The sequence below is a fragment of the Callorhinchus milii genome, unplaced genomic scaffold, assembly GCF_018977255.1.
Source record: "Callorhinchus milii isolate IMCB2004 unplaced genomic scaffold, IMCB_Cmil_1.0 Scaffold22, whole genome shotgun sequence".
Classification (NCBI taxonomy): Eukaryota; Metazoa; Chordata; class Chondrichthyes; order Chimaeriformes; family Callorhinchidae; genus Callorhinchus; species Callorhinchus milii.
The window spans coordinates 4,238,513-4,261,989 of NW_024704763.1; the positions used below are offsets into that span (position 1 = coordinate 4,238,513).

The following is a 23,477-nucleotide window of genomic DNA, read 5'->3' on the forward strand; positions in this document are numbered from 1 at the left end:
GTGACCCTGGGAGGGAGATTTGAATGTAATGAGAGACTTTGCTTGCATTGTACCAATTTGAACTAAAGTAATAATAAACTATAAGATTTGTTTCATTGAGTGACCAGACGCATTATTGGTTCAAGGCTAATAATATCATGTTCAAATTTGTGTTCAAATAATAATAATCCTTGCATTTGATATAGCGCTTTTCACATCTTCTAGATGACTCAAAGTGCTTCCCATAATATATTGCAAAGAGAATTGACTATATTTGTAAGCAGAACACAGCAGCCAATTGCGCACAGCAGTGTCCCACAAACAGTTGTGGTTTAGTGATTCTTTTTTTTTTGAGGGATTATTATCCTCGGAAAAGCAATCTGCCAATCGACTAACAACTGGGTTCCTAGGTAAAAAGAAGCATGTGGAGTAAGGAAATTTGCCCAACATTGCGCCCTGCTGGGAATGAAATCCAGGTCTCTCGCTTGCAAGATGCAGCAAACCACCGAAATGCAAATTAAATCACTATTTTATTCCCCAATACAGTAGAATAAATTTATAGTACTACAGGTACAGTGTATAATAAACCTTTGGACTATTTTCACAGTAGATTGCAGGACACAGGGGTCACAAAGTTTCCAGTTATGTACACAGGACAGATGAGGTGGTGGTGGGAATGTAACACAGTATATCCAAAACCCAGCATACATACACATGTAAGCATGCCAAGCTAAAACTCAGTTTTAACTGCCAGTATTGTCAATGTCTGCATTTGTGACAGAGTACCAGACCCTTTCATAGAATCATACAGCACAGAACGAGGCCACTCAGCCCATCCTGTCTGTGCCGGGCTCTTTGAAAAGAGCTATCCAATTCAATCCCACTTCCCCACTCTCTCCCCAGAGTCCTACAAACTTGTCCTCCCCAAATAATTATCTATCTTTGTTCCAGAATGAACAATTTCTCATCGATGCCTTCATCCCCAGGTTCATTTCCACCTTTTCCTGATTTCCAAGAGCTCCTGATAAATGGAACTGAAGGTGGGACGTTTCTTCGGGTTGTAATCCCAACAACGCATCATGATGTTGTGCACCTCCTCTGGGCAGGACTCTGGGGCATCCAGACGGTAACCTGGAACAGGAATGACCATAGGTTACATGTGCTCGATAGACAATGATTTTTAAAGTGTGACCATTTCTCCTGAATGTGTTGGCTCAGCCTGGGGATACGAACACCTCCAGTTTCTAACTTGTTCTTCACTTAGTTTGCCATATGGCAGTGAGTGAGGCAATGTTAACATTGGGTAATGGAACTCTTTCCATTTTCAGTCAAAAGGTGTCAGCATTGAGCCATTGCGTCAAGTACCATATAGGTTAGACACAAAGTAAAGCTCACTCTGCACAGCCCTATCCAGTACTCCCATGCCAGAGAATAACATAATAATCCTTGCATTTGATACAGTGCTGTATCACATCATCGAGATGTCTCAAAGCGTTTCACAGGAATTACTGTAAATTGCAGTAACTGTATTTGCAAGTGAACGCAGCAGCCAAGTTGCACACAGCAATGTCCCACAAACAGCCATTAATTGAATGTCCAGTTTTATCTGGGAGATTGTTGGCCTGGATACAGGGAGAAACTCCCTTCTCTTTTTGAAGTGGAGTGGGATCTTTAACGTTCACCTGAACAGGCGGATGGGACCTCGGTTTTTAACGTCTCATCTGAAAGACAGTTGTGCCTAGGTAGAAGAGGTAAAACATGCCAAAGCAGTTTACATTGATATACAGTACATGAAACTGACCAGACTCCCTCGATGCCGTGCGCTACTGTAAACTCACCTTGTTCAACTTCCTCTCGAGTTTGCTGATTTGTCATCATGGGATACGGCGTGCCGCCCAGACTGAAGGTCTCCCACAGCAAGATCCCGTAACTCCAGATGTCACTCTCTGTTGTGAATCTCCCTATGAAATAAATACACAGTACACAATTCACCTTGCAGTATATTCCGTGAAGCGCTATCAGACGTCTCGACGACGTAATATATCAAATGCGAGGATTATTATTATTTAATATTCTCCGCGATTCGATTTGTAACGTGAATACACCCAACGAAATCACATACCGTAATTGAGGGCCTCCGGTGCTGTCCACTTGACTGGAATCTGCTTCATGCCTCCAGTGGATGAGTAAACTCCATCCTCCTCCTCTCGTGACATCCCAAAGTCACTGATCTTCAGAATGTGCTTCTCAGTCACCAGGCAATTCCTGGCCGCCAGGTCTCTGCGGGAGGAACACAGAACGGAGTGGGAGGGAACACTTTTAATATGATCACCAAAAGAATTAAAGGGGAGGTTAGAAAATAAACATGTCTTGACACAGTGGGTGGTTGGAATGTGGAGTTCTCCACCACACATTGTTGCTGAAGCAGAGTGCATCAGTTAATGGTTATAATTATCCTTATATTTCCTGCAATGTCAAAACAGCTGAAGGGCTTCACAATGATTGTTGTTAAATGTAGTGACTGTGTGTTTGTAGGTGATCACAACATCCAAATAGCTCACACCGATTTCCCCCGAACAGCCAGGGGGTGAACGACTCATTTATTGGGAAGATTCTTTTAAAAGGGAATTAGACAGATGTTTGTAGGCAAAATTAGATCAGGTTGATCATATGGAGAAAAGTACAGGCGCTGATTTCAATGGTCAAACAGTTCCCTTTGTATGTAGTAAGATTTCGCAATTCTATACATGTCTGTGATGACATTTATAACTAAGCAGACCACAACTCACCAGAGCTCGTATCGTATCCCTCAAGCTTGATAAACATGTCAATAAAACTTTTGTTTCACAGAATAAATCCCCCCCCACCCCCACACCCCCTACGGTCCCCACTTGCTGGCCCTCGTATCCCCGCGAGCACTAACCTGTGGATACAGTGCTTGCTCTCCAGGTAAGCCATGCCTGCAGCCGCGTGCTCTGACATCTTGATCAGGTCTTTGGTTCGAAGCCGCTTCGCTTCATTCCGTAAAAATGTCAAAAAATCGCCTCCTGGTTTGAGAAAACAGTCGGTTACCCAGCACCGGTCACCTGGCGCCTGGGGCTGGCCACCCGGCACCCAGGGCTGGCCTCACCAAGGTGCCCATCATCACCCTTTAGGTCTCAGCCTGGCTCAGTTGATTGTACTCTTGTCATTGTGAGTCCAGAGAATGACGGCAGCCACGAATACCTCTTTTTCTCAGCCTTAAGGCCGTCACCTTAAAATTTAAGATGATGCATTATTGCAGAAAATTCTTAAACTCAATCAATGTGGTGGCTGTGCTGGTAAGCACTGCGGAAAAAACAGCTTCCAAATTAAGACTGAATTTAACGATTTTCCAAAATTCTGCATGATCTATAATTTAAGGCTAAAACCATGAGAAACTTCAGCCCCCATTAAACAGGATTGAACAGGCTGATTTTTTCCCCCTGCTTCATCCAGCAGCTAAACCAATTATAGCCCCAGTTGCCTGCCCGATAAGATCCTTAGCGCTAACTGACTTACGAATTCTCCTTGTTAATGAATATCAACCTCACAGACCAGCATGTGCTGCTTTGCTTACCTTCTACCAGCTCCATGACAATGTAGATTGGCTGTTTCTGAGTGCAGACTCCGATCAGTTTCACAATGTTTGGGTGGCTGTACTGTTTCAGGATCCTGTGGGAAGGAAACACACAGAACCAGTTTGACTTTGTAATGGGAGGACGTTAGCACGGTGTTAGCAGGAGTTGCACTGTTAAAGCCACCACACAGCAATGCTGAGATACGTTTGATCCACGTTCAGAACATTTCGACCAAAGGAACCCTTGTAGCAGCTGACAGAATAGTTCTGAATCGTGTACCGAACAAGCATAAGCCCTGAATTCCTCATGGGCTTAGCCCCCAAACTGTTGTCTTAAAATTGAAGATTCTGCCAAATATTAGAAAATGCTTAAATATAATTTTAAATTGGAATTTTTTTATGATACCAACTGCTATCAAATGTGACCAACTGAGCAAAACTGGTTAGCGAGTGATCAACTGACAAATGGTTTGATTGAGTGGTGCTTTTTTTGACTGGCTAAGCCTGTGGTCAATTAAATAGCATCAGGACACAGAGCTGTGCTGGCTGCTCGGTGCCTCTCACTGACCTGGCTTCCATCAGGAACTTATTCTTCTGGTCAGAGGGAAGGCTCTCGCGGCACATCTTCACTGCCACCGGTGTGTTGTCGTTCTTCATGCGGCCACTGAACACCTCCCCAAAGTTACCCTGAAACATACAGAAAACCAGAAGTGAAACAAGTCGCAAAACGTGACCAGGGTTCAGTCAACTTTCCTGTTGTGTCTGGGACCAGGCATTCAGTCTCGTTGAGAGCATCCTCTGTCACTTGAGTTTGGACAGTGAACCTGCTTAGAAGATTGAGCTGACTTGAGCTCATTGTCAATGACTGACACCCAGCGAGGAGTTGGCAGGAGTGCTGCACCGTCTGGTCCAGAAGAGAATTGAAGCTTAGTTTCCATTTTCTCTAATAGTGCTTCAGGAGGCATTTAGAATAACATAGCGGATATTCTTCCCTCATCCAAATTCACTCCTAAAGGTAATTTGTTCAGCACCTTGGGACGTCCTCCCGACGTGAAAGGCGCTATACAAATGGAATTTTGTAATGTATTGTAAGTTCATTGCTATTTACTGGCACAGATTGGCGCTGCCCTTTACAGTCACTACAATAACTAAGGTACGTAATCAACTGCAAATGCTACTGCTAGCTGTGTTTCCACACCACTCACCCTTCCGATGCGATCTCCTAGGATGACTTCATCATGGTCCAACGCCCATTTGTCCTGTTGACGAACACACATGCTCGTCAGTATTACACATTTGGGAAGACGGTAAAGAGTTGGGGCAATCCCTGCATTTGATATAGAGCCATATCAAGTCTTCAAGACGTCTCAAACTGTTTCACAGAATGTACTGTAAAGTGAATTGACTGTATATTTTGTGGGCAAAATGTGGCAGCCAATTACGCACAGCAGTGTCCCACAAACAGTCGTGGTCCTCTTGCTTGTGAGGCGAGCGCTCTAACCACTGAGCATAGGACTCCACAACTTTATGTTGTGGGACCAGAAGTGCACACAGTATATGTGGCCTGACCGGAGCACTCTACAACTAATCATAACTTCTGGGCAGTCTGAACTCAGCTGATTGGTGGTGGCGGTCATTTAATATGTTATCATTCAGATAATCTTCCACTTTACTATCAGAGTGTTGTGTCAGGTTTTAATTGGCCCACTGTTGTGAAAACGCACCTTGTTCACTGGTTTGACCAGGATGGCTCCAGTTTTCTTGGTGACGGGCTGCCCAGTCTTCAGGAGACTCTCTATGAGGAGGGGGATAGTGGGGAAACTCTCCCCATCGAATCGGTACTGATTCTGTAGAGAAACAGGTAGCAAAAGTGGATATTTACACCTCCCAAACACAGTAGCAACTTGCACTTATACACCGGCTTTCATGAAACATGGGATGAATGTCTTATAGCGACTATTGAGCAGAGAAGTGGGGAGAAAAGAAGGGGAAAGTGAGCCTATTAACCAAAGGCACTGTTAATCAAGTAGGTTTGAGTAGGGTCTTGAAGGCAAGGAGAGCTAGTACAAGGTGGAGGGTTCTTTGGAGCAGATCAACGGTGGTGGGGAGGAGGACAATGTGGTTGAAGGTCTGAATGGAGCTTTCTGCTGGTTATCCCGGCTTATATTCCTCTCATCCAAATTCACCCCAATTCAAATGAATTGGGCGTTCATCTGATTTGTTTGTAGGACAGACACTCTGCTGGTGCAAATTACACATCATGTTTATTAGAACGATAATAATATTTGATACAGCGCTTATTACATCAAAATTTATCAAGGCGCTTTTTCAAAGGATCACTAACAAATGTTACGACTGTGCAGGCAAACACAGTAACTATTTGCACACAATACTAATTCTGTGCTAGCAAAATGGGACGACATTTTAAGTGTTTGAGCAGCAGGTGTGGAGTCAGTTTACTGTTTGTTACTGTGGTACTTTTGAGGTGGAGAGTTTTGGCTTCAGGGAGAAGTGGTGGTGAGGGGAGTCGAGGGTCAGAGGGGGCCAGCTGGATAAATAGAGTGGCGGACTGCAAACCGTTTTCAAACTACACTACTTCTGCGTTTACTTCTCCATTGGCAATTTACGACAGCTCAGGTACATCTAGGTACTGCCAACAAAAAGCAAATCAGTTCAATGATCCTGCAACTTCAGTGTTGAATAAGTTCAAACTCTGCCTCAAGCAGAGAATATAAATTCACACCAGGGTCTAAAATACACCCCATCCCCACCTTCAGCTCTCTGGAGAGGAGAGCAAATTCGAAGATTTTTTTAAAAAAAAATTCAGTTTAAATGAATTAAAGTAATTCAAATCTACTGAAAGATGATTTTTGACCCATTTTTGTATTGAGAACTTGCCAGAGCTCACTATTACTGCAGTAGGTCAAAAGGGAATGGGGGGAGGAATGCGGGTAAATGAGGCTGTGTGTAGTTCGATGGGCCGAATTTTGTGCTGTAAATTGCTACGGTTCTATGGAAGCTTCTAGAACATGGGTTCACCACCGACCAACACTTACGTCCGTGTGCTGGATGATAAAATGGCGGCACTGGCCAGCAGACATGACAGACAGAACATATTCTCCTTTATTCTGGCTCTCCCGCACCAGAAAGTCGCCCTCGGATACCAGCAGTTGTTGTGTTTCCAGCCGGGGGATGGCCCCATGATACCAGTCCTGCTGACACAGCGGCTTCTGGACAGCGGGAATGATAGGCACCAGGGGAGGCAGCTGGAACAAGAATAATAACTCAGAGGGTGATCAATACATGGTCTTCTTACTGGGAACCAACCTTCTCCCCACCCCGTCCCGTGATATGTTAATCCCTCCGAGTTCCATTGATGAGCCAGGCAGGGTGGACAATCACCAGCAGTGCCCTGGAATCCAGAGACGCTATGTGGCTCAAGGTATCGGATCTCCAAGTCCACCACAGAGAGTCACTCAGATCCATTCTCCCACCTCCAGGTCTGTTACAGTAGAGCCAACATCACCTTGGTTACAAACCCCCACCCCGTAAGAGTTTGTACTTTGGATGCATGAGTTGACTTCACAGACATTGGCTTGAGAATGGTGGGAAGAGGGGAGGGAGGGAAATTGGGCACCGTTTTCAATGCCATTGACCCCAATGTCAAGTGTAGTGACTGACGGTCCACGTTGACATATATCAGGAAGTGGTGCTTAGGGACACACATGGTGACTTTTGCTGATAGCATCTGTACTTACAGTGAATTTGGGCCTAAAAATTCCTGAGATGTGACTCTTCAGCGTCTCCAGGGACAGAGCCTTGCTTTCTTTCTCCTTTTCCTTTTGTTATTGGAAACAAAACAGGAGGGTAATTAAACGACAGCGTGCAGAAAGCACCATCCTCTGAGAATCCCTCCCCTACGCATGTTTATACAAACAATAATTAACTTTGTGTTTGTTTAGGTCAGTGGTTATTTCCAACCACCCCTCCACTTTCTGGGCACAGCCTCTGTCACTCCATTCTGCTTGATCTAAAGTAAGAAGCAAGGATGTTCCCAGCTCAGCATCTTCCCAGCTTGTGAAAGCGAACTTCTAAGAAATCGATCCCCCGTGTTTGGCAGAATTGAACCATAGTAATCCATCACACAACAGGAAAGTTATTTTATCAGTGTCGGTGTTTATTCATTCAATTAGACTATCTACCCTGATCTCAATTCCCTGCTTTTTCCCCTTTATTCTTTAATACCCTTTCTCTGCATGTGTTGATCTCATTCTCTTTTAAATACCCAGTAGTCACCCCTGACAAAACTTTCCATGTTCTCATAATCCTCTGAAAGAAAAAATTCTGGCAACTGTTTCCCTTTCACTCTCTTAGTTATAATTGTAACATTCACGCTCTCGTGTCCTCGATTCACCTACTAGCAGAAATAGAGTCTCAATATCTAAACTCTCAAACACTTTAAATGCCTGTAAAATGTATTCTTCTTCCTTTCAACCTCTGCATTTTTTGCAGTCAGTCGGGTGCCTGATACCCATCACCTCTGCTTCAATGGAAAGAGTCCTTGCTTTTACAGAAGCGGCTACACTCCTCGTGTGAACCTTGAGTGAGTGAGTGGTTGACAGGTTGTTGAACCGCAAAGGATTCACGGCCAAAAATGATCCCATCCTCACCCAATGTCTACTCACACATATCTTTAGATCTTTTGATTAAAGGACTCTGGATAGTGATCAGGAGTGATTTCCCCCTTTCCCTAACCCCGGGCACTGGGAGACTCACAATGGAAGAGATGGAGTATCCGTCCTCGTCCAGCTGAATGGCAGGTGGTGGCTCCTTGTTCCCCAGGTCCTTCAGTTTCCTGGCCAGCAACACTCTCTGTGCCTCCAGCTTTCCCTTAGTGCACAGCAGCACATGCATCTGCTGCCGGCTTTCCTCCAGTGCACATTTCTTACTGAAGATGTAGATGCTACAAAGGAACAGACAGAATCAACTTGTTTTATCCCCATTCGCACAGCAATGGCAACTGCTGACTGCAAGCCATGTGTAAATGCATGTGTATTATACGCTGAGTGAAAACCATATGTGAACAATGTGTATAGAGCCATTTACAATTAATAATAATAATAATCCTCAATCGTGTGATTAACAAGTCTTTTCAATGGTTCCTAGTTACATCCTTAAAAGAAAAAGCAGCTATTCCCTAATACACATAGGATTAGACATGGCACAAAATACATCAACAACAACATCTTGCACTTACATAACGCCCTTTGCGCAAGGCAGCATCTCGGAAGCATTTTGGAGTACTGAGTTTGATAAAGCACAGGTGTTTGCACAAGGCAGAACCCGCACCCCTCCCCTTCTAAATTTGTATACGTTTCCCATCACCTTTTCCTCGGGTTCTCTCTCCCCGGTTAAGTGAAGTAGTTACATCACTGTCTCTCTTAAAGAGGCTGACAGAGCAGGTTAATTTGAAGCCATGCGTGTGTGCAGTGAAGATGGGTACAACCGTGCACAGTGCTGTGTTCACATACCGTGATCTGCAGCCAGCCGATCGCTCCTCTGCTGCTATTTCTGTGGAAATCTGCCTTATGGTGGCCTGTCGGCTATCAATCGTGTCCCTCAGTGACTCCAGCTCTTCGTCAGTCGCGGTAAGGCTTGAGAGATGTTTCATTTAGAGAATTAATTAATGGCAAGCTATGCAGTTTTAGCTGGTTAGACTCCAGCAGTTACTCCAACTTGCACTCTGGGGTCTCCAAGCCTTGGCTGATGCCAATCTGCGCCTAGTGCTTTCTGGAATTGGGTGAGCACCACACATCCCTCCAGAGAGAGATTGTTTCCATGCGTAGGTGGGATGCATGGAACTCTGTTTGGTTTGGATACTCTTAATAATAATAATAATAATAATCCTTGCATTTGATATAGCGCTTTTCACGTCAGGAGGACGTCCCAAAGCGCTTCACAGAACACACTGTAAAGTGAATTGACTGTATATTTGTGGGCGAACGCGGCAGCCAATTGCGCACAGCAATGTCCCACAAACAGTCGTAGATTGAAAATGACCAATTTAATTATTGTTTTTGTTTTTTGGAGGGATTATTATTAGGCGTGTGGAGTAAGGAAACTTGTCCAAGGTTTCGCCCTCTGCCTGGAATTGAACTCAGGTCTCTCACTTGCAAAGCGAGTGCTCTAACCACTGAGCTACAGGACTCCACGTCACGACTCCAAGGTGAAGAATTTCCGCAGGTGTCAGACACCTGGCTGACCAAAGAAAAAAAAAATCTATGAACCAGAGGCTAAGCCGCAAATAGTTCTGTCACTACTGCTTTTATTTTCATCAACACATTGTGTAAATTGAGAAGTTACAAAATCAAGGATTTCACAAAATCCAGAGAGCAGGAATTTCTCCACACTCAAGCATTCAGCAACTGGAAAGAAGGAACACTTTGCATTTTGCAAGTAAAAGATTGCAATCTGGGCCTGAACTCATCAAAGGCTCTCTGCTCACACTTGGTTTCAGACTTGTATGTCCATACCTGTGAGACATGGGTTTGAGTAATAAATAGCAGGAACAGTTATTGTCAGAAATTCACTTGCCAAGCAAATCTGCTGAAAGAAAAGAAATTCCGGTGATGGAATATGGACATGTTCCTTCTCCAACTCATGTTCACTATAGGCGACAGTATGCGATGTTACCTGGGACTTCTTCCACTTGGGATATCTCCAGGAACGGAATATCCAATGATATGATAATAAGCACATCATAGGACATGTTTTTCATGCAAGGCTTTTCAGTTTGAAAGAGTTGTCGCTGAGTTGTTAGAGGTACCTAAGATGCTAGATGGGATCAAGAAAGTAAACCCAGAATAGCAAAAAGAAACAGGTTCTAAAAATAATTATCTCTGCATTTGATATAGCGCCTCATCATATCGTCGAAATGTCTCAAAATGCTTCATGCGATCTGGTTTGCTTTCGGGACATTTCTCGGGTCAGTCAGACAAAGGGTCAGAAAACCAAATGCTGGCTGCAGAACAGGCTTTGTAACTTTATGACATTGAAACATCACTACTTAGCGATGTTTGCGGTGAATCCTGTCATTTCAGTTACAGATCGTGTTGCACTTTTAGCACAGCCATAGCCACTTTGCAAATGTTGCATTTTCAGCCACCACACACACTCACACTCGCACGGGTTACACACACAAACACTGGACACTCACACTGTATATACACTACACATAATCCGCACTTTACATGGTGCACACTCATACACAACACACTCCATGTATTCTCACACACACAGACCCACACACACGCGCAGACACACCCGTGTGCACTGGTCACTGGATTACCTGTGTTGCATGGACTCCAGTGTCAACTCATTCAGCTGCAGCTCTCCTGGCTGTAGGTTATCCACTTCATCCAACAGGCTGGTGTCAAATGTCACGAGTGGTGGGACCTCAGCTACTGACCTGGGCCGGGCAAAGAATAAAGAGATTAAAAATGTCAACAGTGATCAGGAGCAGGAGATCTGGCTGATTCTCCTCCCAACCTAGAGACTAAGGTCAATTGTAGCCCCCAATGCTGCCCTGACTCAAATCAGCTAATTTAATGCAATGCAAAGCTGGAGCCCAATGGCTTTAGAGCTGCACCCGTTAGAAAAGTAAATTGGGTTTGAAATACCTTCAGGAGGAGGAGGAAAAATACTACACAAAAGCTGAATTTGTGTCTTTTTGAATTTGTGTCTTTTTGAACTCTTGGCTCAGTTTGTACCTGTTTTGCTCAATGAAGCTTTCGTACTCTTTTCTTGGGTCAATGGCTTCAATGGCTTCAGTTATCTCTTTGTGAACACTCAGCACCTCTTCCTGCACCAGGCTGGTGATCTCATGGTATTCCTGTAGAATTTCTTTCCTGTGGGAGAGAAGCAAGAGAATTAGACCAATCGCAGGGAAAAGTGTTAATCTGGCTCAGTTAGTAGCACTACTTCTCTTGCCCTATGAGAAGATTGTGGGTTGAAGTCTCACGTATCTAGTCTAACACTGGAGAAGTGGTGTATTGTTGGAATAGTTTCCTTTAGCTGAGACGTTAAGCCAAGGATGTGTGTGCCTCCTCAATAGAAAAGATTTGAAAAGTGCAGGGAGTTTCTCCTGGTGTCCTTGACGTGAATGACCACAGGCAAATAGAGAAAGAGACAGTTTCTTCCTGAACCTCATGAAGGGGCAGAGGAACCAATCTGCCACTGCCTCTGTCTGCGTTTGACCTGTACCTATTGCCTGTGACATTGACAACCATCACTTAGCAATAGCAGCACATCTGCAGCAAGTTGACCCAAGCTGCAACATGCTTTACTCTTTCTCCTCTTCACCGGAAATGTGATGGTGAGAAAGGAAAGACAGTAGTGACAGAAACCCCAAAAATGATACCTTTTAAACCCCAGAGGAACTCATTCTGCTCATTGCACTGAGACCCTGAAAAAACATTCTGCAATTCTTGTAGATAATTGCACAAAGTAAAGACATTTTCCTTTTTTTTCTTCCAATTCTCTCTCCATTTTCCGACTCCAATATTCCTCCTGCCTCCTCTCCTGAAGGCACTGCTTTGTGCTGGGGTTCAGCCCCACAAACACCTAATGTTCTCTGGTACCTCACCCAAGTGTTTATTCTTTGCATTCCAAGTCAGTCTGTCTTGGTCAGTATCAGGCACAATGGTTGCGTGCGAAAATATCAGCACTGCCATTATTTTTTCTGGTCTTAGATAGCAGCAACTTAGAGCCTCGTGTCGCAGAACACAATTCTGTCATAGATTGAGTTAACGAAACACAATTGCTGGCGGCTTTGGGCCGAACCATTGTGTCAAAATGGAGGAAGGCAGGTCACATCTAAGCAAATGTATAATTATTGAGTGAAACATTTGATGCTTCTTAACAGATTCAATGTAACCTGAGCTCAGTCCCACTCTGCAAAAACAACTCATCACTGTGTTACAAGAGGAAGTTTGAAGCAGTGACCAGCAAAGGTCCTGAATGCAGAAACTGTAAAGTAAATCGAGTGAAGACCTATGTAGGTTATCTGGATCTGACTGTAGCTCAAAGCTACACTATTCACCATCGTGATATGCGATACCGAAAACACACTGTGAACCTCAAGCAGTCTAGCATTGTAACAGGAAATCTCTATCAGCAATGTGTGACATAGAACTTAAAGATACAATTGTAATCCCGTTCTATTGGCTGCTCAAACCCTGCTGATGCAGTAGGGGAAAGCACAGGCATCTCTTTGTGCCAATGACGCCAATAATAAAATCCCTCCAAAATAAATATTGGTCACTCAATTCACCACTGTTTGTGTGCAATTGGCTGCCGTGTTTCACCTACAAAATACATAGCCCATCCATTTTACAATGTATTCTGTGAAGCGCTTTGAGAAGTCTCAACGAAGTGATACGGTGCTATATCAAATGCAAGGATTATTATTACTAGTATTATTATGTTACTGACCTCACACTTAGCCCGACGCTGAAAACGCGTGGATTTGTTACTTGCCACTTTTTGTTTAAGAGATTTAAAAAAACAGTGAATCGCAAAATGGCAAAGCACAAAGAAAAGTTGTTTCCCCACCCCACCACTCTCAGCATCTCACTCACTGACAGTTATTTCAGACCTAAAAAAGAATAACAAATGTTGTGGGAAGTGAGTGGGAGAGTGAGATTAGACTGGGTGGCTCTTGTGTAGAAAAACAATAGTGTAGATTTCATGGGCTTTCATGAGTCAAAGTACAGAGAGAGAGGCACAGACAGGCTAAGCAGATGGTATCAGATACTTACAGGATGTAGACCATCTCCTCATGCAGCTCCTGTAGAGAGTCTAGGAGTCCTGGCAATGCCTGACGATAGTGAGACTGGTGGTGGAGCTCAGCTGATCTCACCGCCAAAACATACTGGTTGTGAAGTTGGTGCATTTTCATTGTCGTTTTTATGTACTTGTCTCTCGTTTTGTCTCGATCTTTATCTGAATGAGACGTATATAAATCTGTGAGGGTCCAGCTCTCCCAGGTCAGGTACTGCACAGGTTACATGCAGAGTAAAGTTCCCTCTACACTGCCCATACCAGCACTCCCAAGTCAAGTACAGTACAAGTTAACTGCAAAGTAAAGCTTCCTCTGTTCTGTCTCATCAAAGGAGAGGCTGTGGCAGAGAGAGTTGGAGGTTTAAAAATAATAATAATCATTGCGTTTGCCATAACACCTTATCACATCGTTGAAATGTCTCAAAACGCTTCACAGGATATACTGCAAAGTGAATTGACTATATATTTTGTACATGAAACGCGATAGTCAATTGCACACAGATGTGTCTCACAGACATTTGTGGCTTCTGATGAGTGAAGGATCATCTCTCAGCAGATGAGCCTTTTTGTTGGAGAGCAAGACACAGTGCCGAAAGAGACTCTTACATTTACCAAAACAAATGGACCAACATTTCATGAAAAGTTTCAAGGCCAATCTTATTAATTAAAATGAAGCCTTACAGCTGATGTAAGCAAAGTTGTCCATAGGTTAAGACGTCAGGTTGGATTCATTTACAGAAAAAAAATGTCAAGTTATGTCTCAAAGGCAAGCTTAGTTCCTGTAAGTAATCCACAGTGTGGCAAATGCTAATTTATTAACATTATTTATTTATCACTTCCTCAAAAGTAAACGGATTCATGCCAAAAATGTTTTAAAAAGCAAAAAAATTAGTAAAAACCCCATGTGAGCACCTTCCAGCAGGGGATCAATGCCAAGGAATTCTGATTGATTCTTGCCTACTTAACCTGTTGTAAGTCACTCCACTTTACAGTATAATCTGTGAAGAGCTTTGAATCGTCTCAACGACGTACCTGACTAAGATTAGTCACTCAAAGCAGGATTCAAAACTTTCTTGAATCATTCCTCTTTGACTACGTCTCTGGTCAACACCTTTCATATTCCCTTTTCCCTTCCCTGTACAGTCATTCCCATTGTCCATTTGAACCACTTCAAGCGGTTCATCCTATCTAAAAGGTGCTAAAAAGTACAAATTGTTGCATCCTTTTCTGTGCAGTTCCGACAAGTTCAGTGCTGACATTTAGGTATCAGCCAAGCTCAGTTGGTAGCCCTCTCGCCTCTGAAAGTTTGTGGGTTGAAGTTCTCATTGGGACTTTGAACTCACAATGTAGGTCAAACTACATGATGTTTGACCTTTGATGTTTGACTTACATTGTGAGTCTGGTGGTGCACTCCATTGGCAGAGATGCTGTCCTTTGGATCATACATTAAACTGAGGCTCTATCTGCCTGTTCATTTGAATGGCAAATCCCGATAAAGGTACTATTTTGAAATAGAGGAGGATTTTATCTCGCAGATAAAATTGATCATTCACTTCATTACTGTTGGTAGGGCATTGCTGTGCACAAGTGTTCATCCGCAGACTATGTAGTCACAGTACTTTACAGTAACTCCTCTGAAGTACCTTGAGACATTCTCCTGACATGAACAGCGCGACACCAAATGCAATGATTATTAGTCTATTTTCTTTGTAAAGCCATACACATGTAAAGGATTTGTGGCGTCTTTAGGCCACACCGCACTGTATTTACATTGAATACTGTTGTTGGTAAAGCCAGAGAATCCAATGCCCACATGTTCGATTCTCCAGGATCACTGTTCTACTGTATAAACATTTCACCCGAGTAGAGTACAGGGTGTTCAAAGCCCTTTGTTTTTTCTCTTTTCAATGAAATTTTCTGTTGCAGTTACTGAAACCAGTAACTTCCTCATCGCTCCATTCATGTTACAGAAGAGTCGCACCGAACATGGCTAGGGATCATGTATTGATGGCGCTCACACGTACACCAATCCTCCGGACGTCTAAACACAGTTGAACACTTGTACTGAATACAATGAAGTACTTCTAAAAAAGAATTGCCATCATTCTCCCACATGCTTCAGTTATCGGTCAGTGCACTGCAGAAAAACAAAACACGGGAGGTAACAGGGCTTTGTGAACAGCCTGATCGCATGAGGATTGTGGGATCTCTGTGTGCCACACTCACCTCGGCTCGCATCTTGATATTTGCGTTTGGCCGAACTTGTGTCCTTGGCCTGCTGACGATAGTGTGACCGAATTTTGTCCATTTCAGTCTGAGTCACCTGCAATTCACAGCAAAGCAGAGAATTTAGAGGTCCTTTATCACAATACCTTGCTAGCCCCTTCAGAGCTATTACCTACAAGATTAACACCCACGGGTTACAGAGCAAGCAATCCACTGCATTGGGTCACTCGATTGTCAGCAATCCTTCGCTGCTCTGCTGAGAGCAAGAGTAAGTATTGCAGCTGCCTGTGTTTATGAGCACAGTATCCTGCTGCCCACACACACTTGTCTCCGTGAACTCCTTGTTACTCGCTTTGAAATGCAGCCCACATTAAAGCCTCGGTCACGTAAATTAACCGACAATAACAACAGCAATAACCTGCATGTATATAATGCCCTTCACCCAGGATAGCGTCTCGGAGCACTGCACTATTATATTGGACATTCCTCAAGGGTGGAATAAGAATTCCCTGGATCCGGTGGCAGGTGATCTTCCTCCCCACCACCGACTGCCCTCTCCCTCAACACCATTCTCAACTCTGACGTCCTAAGCTGGGTTGTGCATTTCTCAGTTGCAGGGTTGTGGCTTTTGCTCAGAGCAAAACATGAGCTACTGGGTGAATGCATAACTCAATTTCACGAATAATAGTATTGATTCACAGTTTGGTTTGGATATGGGTTTCCGTATGTGTCAGACATCCGGCTGACCAAAAAACAAGAAACAGGTATCCTTTGGGGGGAGTGGTTGGTAATCTCCACCGACATCTAGTACATGATGAATATCTTTACACAAGGTATCCCAGCGGGAGACAGCAATGGACAGAACACAGCAACGCTCTGCATTGTACAGAGAGATCGACAAGATATATACTTGTTCCCCAGCAGGGTATTAGATACAGCAAACAGGCAAGTTTCAGACCCACAAAACCAATAGATATTGGACACAGAAAATATGGGCGTACACACAGAAACCAGCAAAGTATTAGAGGCAGTGTTACTTGGTGAAATGCTCCTTTCATTTCCTTTGTGGAAAACCTCAGTCTTTCACATCCGTGAAGAAACTGTAAAAGTGGACAATGAAAATGTTGCAACAACATGAATTGTGACATCGCAGCACAAACAGGGAAATTAAAACGGAACAATGCAGAAGTTATGATTTGCTGACATAGAAAATGTCGAATTCCCAGAACTTCGCAAAATTTAGGCAGGAGGCCTCAAGGTTGATAAGTCGCAGTGGCTGTGCTTTTCTAAGACTGTGCTATTCTAAGATTAAACAGAAACGTTTTCAAAGAAAAGTGTTGTACTTCAGGTGGAAACCTGCTGCCTTCTGTTCACACTCAGTAATAACACTCACCGAGAATCAATGAGTGTTGGGGAAAGGGATAGACTGAGCCAAATTTGCTTCTCACTTAGAATCCTGAAATAGGCATTTTACAGCAGGGAGAGTATGTTGGTTAGCATAGGAACCCAAGCTGTTTTTTTCCCTCCCTAGCCACAGAGCACTGAGCTTCTTTGAGCCCAGGTGATCTCCACAAGGGCTCTCTCCTGCTCAAGGTCTGGAAAAGGGGAAGGTATTCAGCATAAATTAAAGGTGAACAATAACTAGCTCTGTAATAGTGGTGGTGGTGCCTAGTCAGCACCTTAGGACGTCCTCCTGACGTGAAAGGCGCCATACAAATGTAATCTTATTGTTGTTGTTGTTGGTGGTAGTGGGGGGTGAGAGGAGAAATGTTCTAAGTTGCAGCAATTCGTAGTGGGAGCCATTAATAATGACTCCAAATTACAAACAAAGACTTCTTGTCGTAACTGGAAGCAGGTCACGCTGAGGCATGTGAAATCCACTCCGATGAGATGCTTGCAGAGCGGAGTTCCCATGGGTCGGAGTTGATACAGCTCCAGTTATTGGAGGAATCATAGGAGCATAGGAATTAGGAATTAGGAGCAGAAGTAGGCCATTCGGCCCCTTGAGTCTGCCCCGCCATTCAATAAGATCATGGCTGATCTTCTAACCTAACTCCATCTGCCCTCCTTATCCCCATATCCCTTAATCCCTCTATCCTTTAGAAATATATCAATCTCAGTCTTGAATATGTTCAAGGACTGAGCATCTACAGCCTTCTGGGGTAGAGAATTCCATAAATTTACTACCCTCTGAGTGAAGAAGTGTTTCTTCAACTCTGTTCGAAAGGGCTGACCCTTAATCTTAAAACTGTGACCCCTAGTTCTAGATTCTCCTACCAGGGGAAACAGTCTCACACTGTCTACTCTGTCAAGCCGCATAAGAATCTTATATGTTTCTATAAGATCACCCCTACTTCTATATTCTAGAGAATATAGGCCAAGTTTACTCAACCTATCCTCATAGGTCAACACCCTCATCCCAGGAACCAACCTAGTGAATCTACACTGCACCCCCTCTAAGGCGAGTATGTCCTTTCTTAAATAAGGAGACCAAAACTACACACAATATTCTAGGTAGTCATAATAATAGTCACCATTAATGACTTCCTTACGAATTGCCCAACTTATGAAAACCACTATATGTTTTCCGGATTTCATTCTGGCCACGTTTCGTTGCTGGCAGGAAGTTATTGGTGAAAGCTACACAGATGAAGGTTGAGGAGTTGAGCCCTGACATAAGAATTGCTAGGTGAAAGAAGATCAAGTTCCAACCAGTTCACCTTCCACCATCCTGGCAGTCGCATGCACATGTCATGTTCCAAACTATACACTGTACCTCGAGATAACAAGAACATAAGAATTGCTCGACGAAAGAAAACCCAACCTTGATGAAGTCAAAGTTCAGTGACTGCCACTGCTCACTGTACATCTTTTTCAGCTGCTGCTTGTCCCGGATCAGTAAAGTCAGCTTGTTTATCGGCCCCGAATTCACGTCTTCCGAGTGTTTCTTCACAATCCGGCTCAGGACCTCCACCTGGTTGACGATTGTTGTCCACGACTGAAACAACAAACACTTTCAGATTAGCTATATTACTGAGACCGGCTGAGACACCCAGGAGAGGACAAGGATCACGGTGCGGACACCAGCACAGGGTCCTACACCACTACTGGAGTTTGTCTTTCTTCCTTATTTTTTTCAACCCCTTGGTGTCCTGCACCAATCACTGGTTGCTCAGGGAAAAATGAACAAATAACCCAATGGCTATTCACTCATTGACATCCTGAGCCATGAGCAGCTTTAGGCCCAAATCCTAGAAAATAGTCTTCAGCTCCTGTACTAACTCCCCAAAAGACAAAGCAGCCTTTTACATCTTCGTGTTTGGTTTTAAACTGGGACTCAGGGTGAATGAGCTCCATTGGATCTCAGTGTAACACCATGATGCTGAGATCTTTCTGTAACCCTCAGGGATAAGTATACAGCAAGAAAAGACCATTCGGGCCATCAACTCCCCTTGCTCCACAGACCAGGCATCCTACATGGATTCATCCCATCAGCTCTATCTCCAAATACCCCTCATTCCAAAAAAAAATAAGAAAACTCTTAGACTATTTATCCATCTCCACAATTCCACCCCCCCTCCACCCCACTAACATTTCTCCATTCCCTGCTAATCACTGGCCCAGACAGAGGTTTTTTTCATTTATTCTCACTTTCTATATCTCATTGCTTAACCCAAATTCCATGAGCTTTAAGCTTCATTTAGAGTCGCGCTTATGTAACTGTATCAAATGCCTTCTAAAAATCTAAGTATTTGGTATCCAATTGTATCTATTTGACAAGCCTATCCACTGAACCTTTTAAGGTACAAAACAAGCAGGATAATGTAATGGATGTGGTCTCATTACCTTGTTGAGCTGACTGATGTACTCCAGCCCCCCAGGTTGAATACCACTCTCCTGCTTCTCCACCTGGGAGAACATCTGGTGAAGTAACACTGAATATTCCCTATCGCTCTTGATGCGGTTAGTCATCCACTTTTTCATCATCTCCATCAGCCGGAGTTCGGAATCCTGTAGACGAAGCAGCACACTGTGCCCTTGGGAGCACCAGAGGTCACTGCTGAAACCCATCGTGTCCGCTCAACTTGCGTGTGCCTGAGGAATGAGAGAACAAAAGCCTGAGTCTTTTTCTGGCGAAAAGAGTCGTCTAACTTCTGGCTTACGTCTTCGAATCACAACTGAGCTGATCCGACACTCACTGTTATTTAACTAACTGATCCATGCATTAGATAAATGCTCAAGTCAAGCAATTGTAATGGCCTGATAATTCCCAAGACCCAAGCTAACAATATCGAGTTTGTAATTTTGTTCCCAAATTCCATCTAGGCTTTATCTGTCAGACCCATTTTATCTTAACATTTAAGATTGTGCAGAATTGTGAGCAATTTGGATGTCTTTATTTGGAAGCTGGTTAGTTTAATAACTGTGGTAAAATGGCTTCCAAATTACATACAAAGGCAAAGTGTACACTTCTGAAATCAGTCTGATGGACAATGAAATTTGAGAAGAGACACTTCTCTACACTTGTCATTTCATTATCTGTGGCATCTTGACTTCGCAGCTTGGAGGTCAACTAGCTAGATAGCCGAGATCTATTTCCAGCGCTATGACTGCTTTAACAAGTGTCTCAACGGTGTGCTTTTTTAATGTAAAAGAAGAAGCATTTTCTTGGAAGAAACGGAGGGTTATCTGTAGTTTATCTGTGGTTAGTTCAACATGAGGAGACAAATCTATCTACAAAGGGACTGCAAGTGGAGTCCTGTAGCTCAGTGGTTAGAGCACTCGCTCTGCAAGAGAGATACCTGAGTTCAATTCCAGGCAGAGGGCGAAACCTGGGCAAGTTTCCTTACTCCACACAGAGCCTAATAATAATCCCTCCAAAACCAAAAACAATAATAAATTGGTCATTTTCAATCTACGACTGTTTGTGGGACATTGCTGTGCGCAATTGGCTGCCGCGTTCGCCCATAAATATACAGTCAATTCAGTTTACTGTGTGTTCTGTGAAGCGCTTTGGGACGTCCTCCCGATGTGAAAAGCGCTATATCAAATGCAAGGATTATTATTATTATTAAGTGCTCAAGAGATGATTTGCACAATGGAAAGAGAAAGAGAGATAGTCATTAGACTATTTGTCTCCCCTTTGCGGATGCTGAATGTGAACCATAGTGTTTGGGGTTGAACCGAACCATGTAACAAAGTGCGAATTTAATAACCCAAAGTGAAGCTGTCACATTTATCTGGGTCACTCCCAGTATAAGACTCAGTGAAGAAGCTTGTTCACTTAGATTCCTCAATAATCTAGCAAAAAATGGCACTAAGCCCCATCTTCAACAGTTCATCATATTCCATTCAAGGATCTGCAGAAAATTCGGCAAAATATCTTCCTCTTCGTCCCTCTTCCCCAACTAACTGCAGTTCATACATCAAGCACAGTTACGAAGAGTTTCATGATTATGTAGAGTGACAGAACAAGGACAAAGGCTGTTTGGCCAATGGACCATTGTTTATTTTTCAAATGAGTCCCTAATCCTCCTATTCCCCTCTCCTACACCCATCCCTCTATTTCATTCTCTCTCATGTAGGCATCGAGTTTTCTCTCAAATACTGTAGCAAAAATTGATACTTTTTTGCCTCAACCACAGGTTTCGGCAGTGAGTTCTACACTGTCACCACTTCTCCGTGAAGAAGTTCTTCCTGATTGGTCCTGCTACTAGCTATGTTACATTTATAACCTCTATTTTTGGACTCAACAAGAAGTGGAAACAGCCTATTAACATCTGCCTTATCAAAATCTCTTATAATCTTTAAACACCCTTCGTGAGAACAGATGTCGTGGACCCAAAATGTTGACTCACTTTCCTTTCTCCATAGATGCTGCCTGACCTGCTGAGTATTCCCAGCGACTTCTGTTTTCAGATTTCCAGCATCTGCGGTATTTTGTGTTTTGTTTTCACTTTTTCCTCCACCTCTCTCAGGTTCCTAATTTCCAGGGTATTGTAGATCAGGAGACCTGCAAGGTCTCTGCATCCTGCACCTTGCTCAGCATGAAGAAAACAAGTTCGAGCTCTGAAGCTAAGCCTGACTCAATTAGTAGCACTCTCTGGTTTCATGACCCACATCATCAATTAAGATCACAGTCCACTGTGGGATTGCAAGAGTGCAGCATTGTTGGAACTAAATGAATAATAATCCTTTCATTTGGTACAGTGCCTTTCATGTCGGGAGGGACGTCTCAAAGAGCTTCACAGGATACATCGTAAAATGGAGGGACTGTGTATTTTGTAGGCAGACAGCGCAACCAATTTGCATCCTACTCTTGGGAAACTTTAAGCTAGGTGAATCGTAAAAGATCTCAGGCTATTGTACTTTTACATTATATTATTATATACATTAGGCCCACAAAACACAGTCAATTCACTTTCCACTATATTCTGTGAAGCGCTTTGAGACATCTTGAAGATTATTATTTCAAAGGAGAAGGGAGTGGTTCCCGTTATCCTGACCAGCAACCCTCCAGATTAATTAGTCATCACTTTGCAGGGCCTAGCAATGTGGCATTGCCGACACTGGTCACTGACAGGAATCAAGTCATTGCATCCACTATGACGGTAATTGTACATAAAACGCTCTGCGGTAGTTTGACAGTCAAGCACAACAATAATGGAAAGTCTTTCTATGCACGCTTTAAATGTAAAAGATGATAACAATAATCCTTGCATTTGACACAGTACCTTATCAGGTCGTTTAGATGCTTCAAAGTACTTCACAGAATATACTGTAAAGTTAATTTGAGTGTGAGACTGGACATAAGACAAGATCTCACTGGACATAAAGACACATTCATTTCCTGTTCAAGTTCTTACTAATCATTTGAAATGTGGCAGATCTCAAAAGTCACTGAAACCAACCTCCTGCTTCCAGGGTGATCTGTATGATAAAGTAACCCCCCTGGACTTGATCAGACACAAAAAAAAATGACTCGTCTGTACGTTTACTGGGAAGGCAGTAAATACATCCTCAGTGCATTGAACAGTTTTGCACTTTACCCCCACATTATAATTCAATTCTATGATAAATCGCAGCCTGGTTTGCAAGAGCAGAAGTCACTGTGTGAGATCTTTCACCCAAACCTGTTTTGTGAGTGCGTGGCCAGGCATCTTATTGCAACTTTTATCAATTGCATGAGAGCCACAACCCTTACCTGGATTCCTGCCTCCAAAGAATTCAAAGTGAAACACAGATCCAAAGATCTGAAACGACTTTAAAAGTTGAGAGAGTCTGTGAGATCAACTCGTAGCTGTCGTTTTTTTTTTAAAAAAGAGACCGAAGTTTACCAGCAGGAACTTGCCCCAGGACGGTTTTATTCCTGTGACTTACTCTGCACAAAAGATATTTTTTTTTTTGGAAAGAAAAAGAACAATAAATTGTATAGTTACCGGAAGCGGATTTCTGGCAGCTGCAAAAATCCTTTGTTCTTCTGTTTAACTTTTTGTTCACACGTTGTGTGAGTGAGTGTGTGAGTGAGTGGTGTGTGTGAGTGAGTGAGTGACAGTGTGTGTGAGTGAGTGAGTGAGTGTGTGAGTGAATGAGTGACAGTGTGTGTGACAATGTGTGAGTGAGTGACAGAGTGGGTGAGTGACAGTGAGTGAGTAAGTGAGTGAGTGAGTGAGTCAGTGAGTAAGTAAGTGAGTGACAGAGTGAGTGAGTGACAGAGTGAAGTGAGTGACAAAGTGAGTGAGTGAGTGAGTGAGTGACAGAGTGAGTCAGTCAGTAAGTGAATGAGAGTGATTGAGTGACAGAGTGAGTGAGTGACAGAGTGAGTGAGTGACAG

The 23,477-nt window shown here is 43.4% G+C and overlaps 1 protein-coding gene across 3 annotated transcripts; it reads right to left on the reverse strand.

Annotated features, from left to right (window-relative positions):
- Nucleotides 1-490: 490 nt before the first annotated feature.
- On the reverse strand, nt 491-23,193 carry fes (FES proto-oncogene, tyrosine kinase). 3 transcript variants are annotated; one of them, XM_007908599.2, is made up of 19 exons: nt 23,083-23,193; nt 19,490-19,738; nt 18,468-18,641; nt 15,644-15,740; nt 13,396-13,579; nt 11,347-11,484; nt 10,926-11,045; nt 9,109-9,231; nt 8,354-8,540; nt 7,336-7,416; nt 6,634-6,843; nt 5,302-5,424; nt 4,783-4,836; nt 4,146-4,264; nt 3,578-3,672; nt 2,903-3,026; nt 2,102-2,259; nt 1,818-1,940; nt 491-1,110 (listed from the first exon to the last, which is right to left on the reverse strand). In XM_007908599.2, the coding sequence occupies exons 2-19, from the start codon at nt 19,712-19,714 to the stop codon at nt 968-970; spliced, it is 2,478 nt and encodes an 825-aa protein (XP_007906790.1). In that variant the 5' UTR covers nt 19,715-19,738; nt 23,083-23,193; the 3' UTR covers nt 491-967. The 3 variants fall into 3 exon arrangements, with proteins under 3 accessions (XP_007906790.1, XP_042198957.1, XP_042198956.1); XM_042343023.1 differs by lacking the exons at nt 491-1,110; nt 1,818-1,940; nt 2,102-2,259; ... (3 more) ...; nt 4,783-4,836; nt 5,302-5,424 and adding an exon at nt 5,431-5,815; XM_042343022.1 differs by lacking the exons at nt 491-1,110; nt 1,818-1,940; nt 2,102-2,259; ... (3 more) ...; nt 4,783-4,836; nt 5,302-5,424 and adding an exon at nt 5,431-5,818.
- Nucleotides 23,194-23,477: the final 284 nt, after the last annotated feature.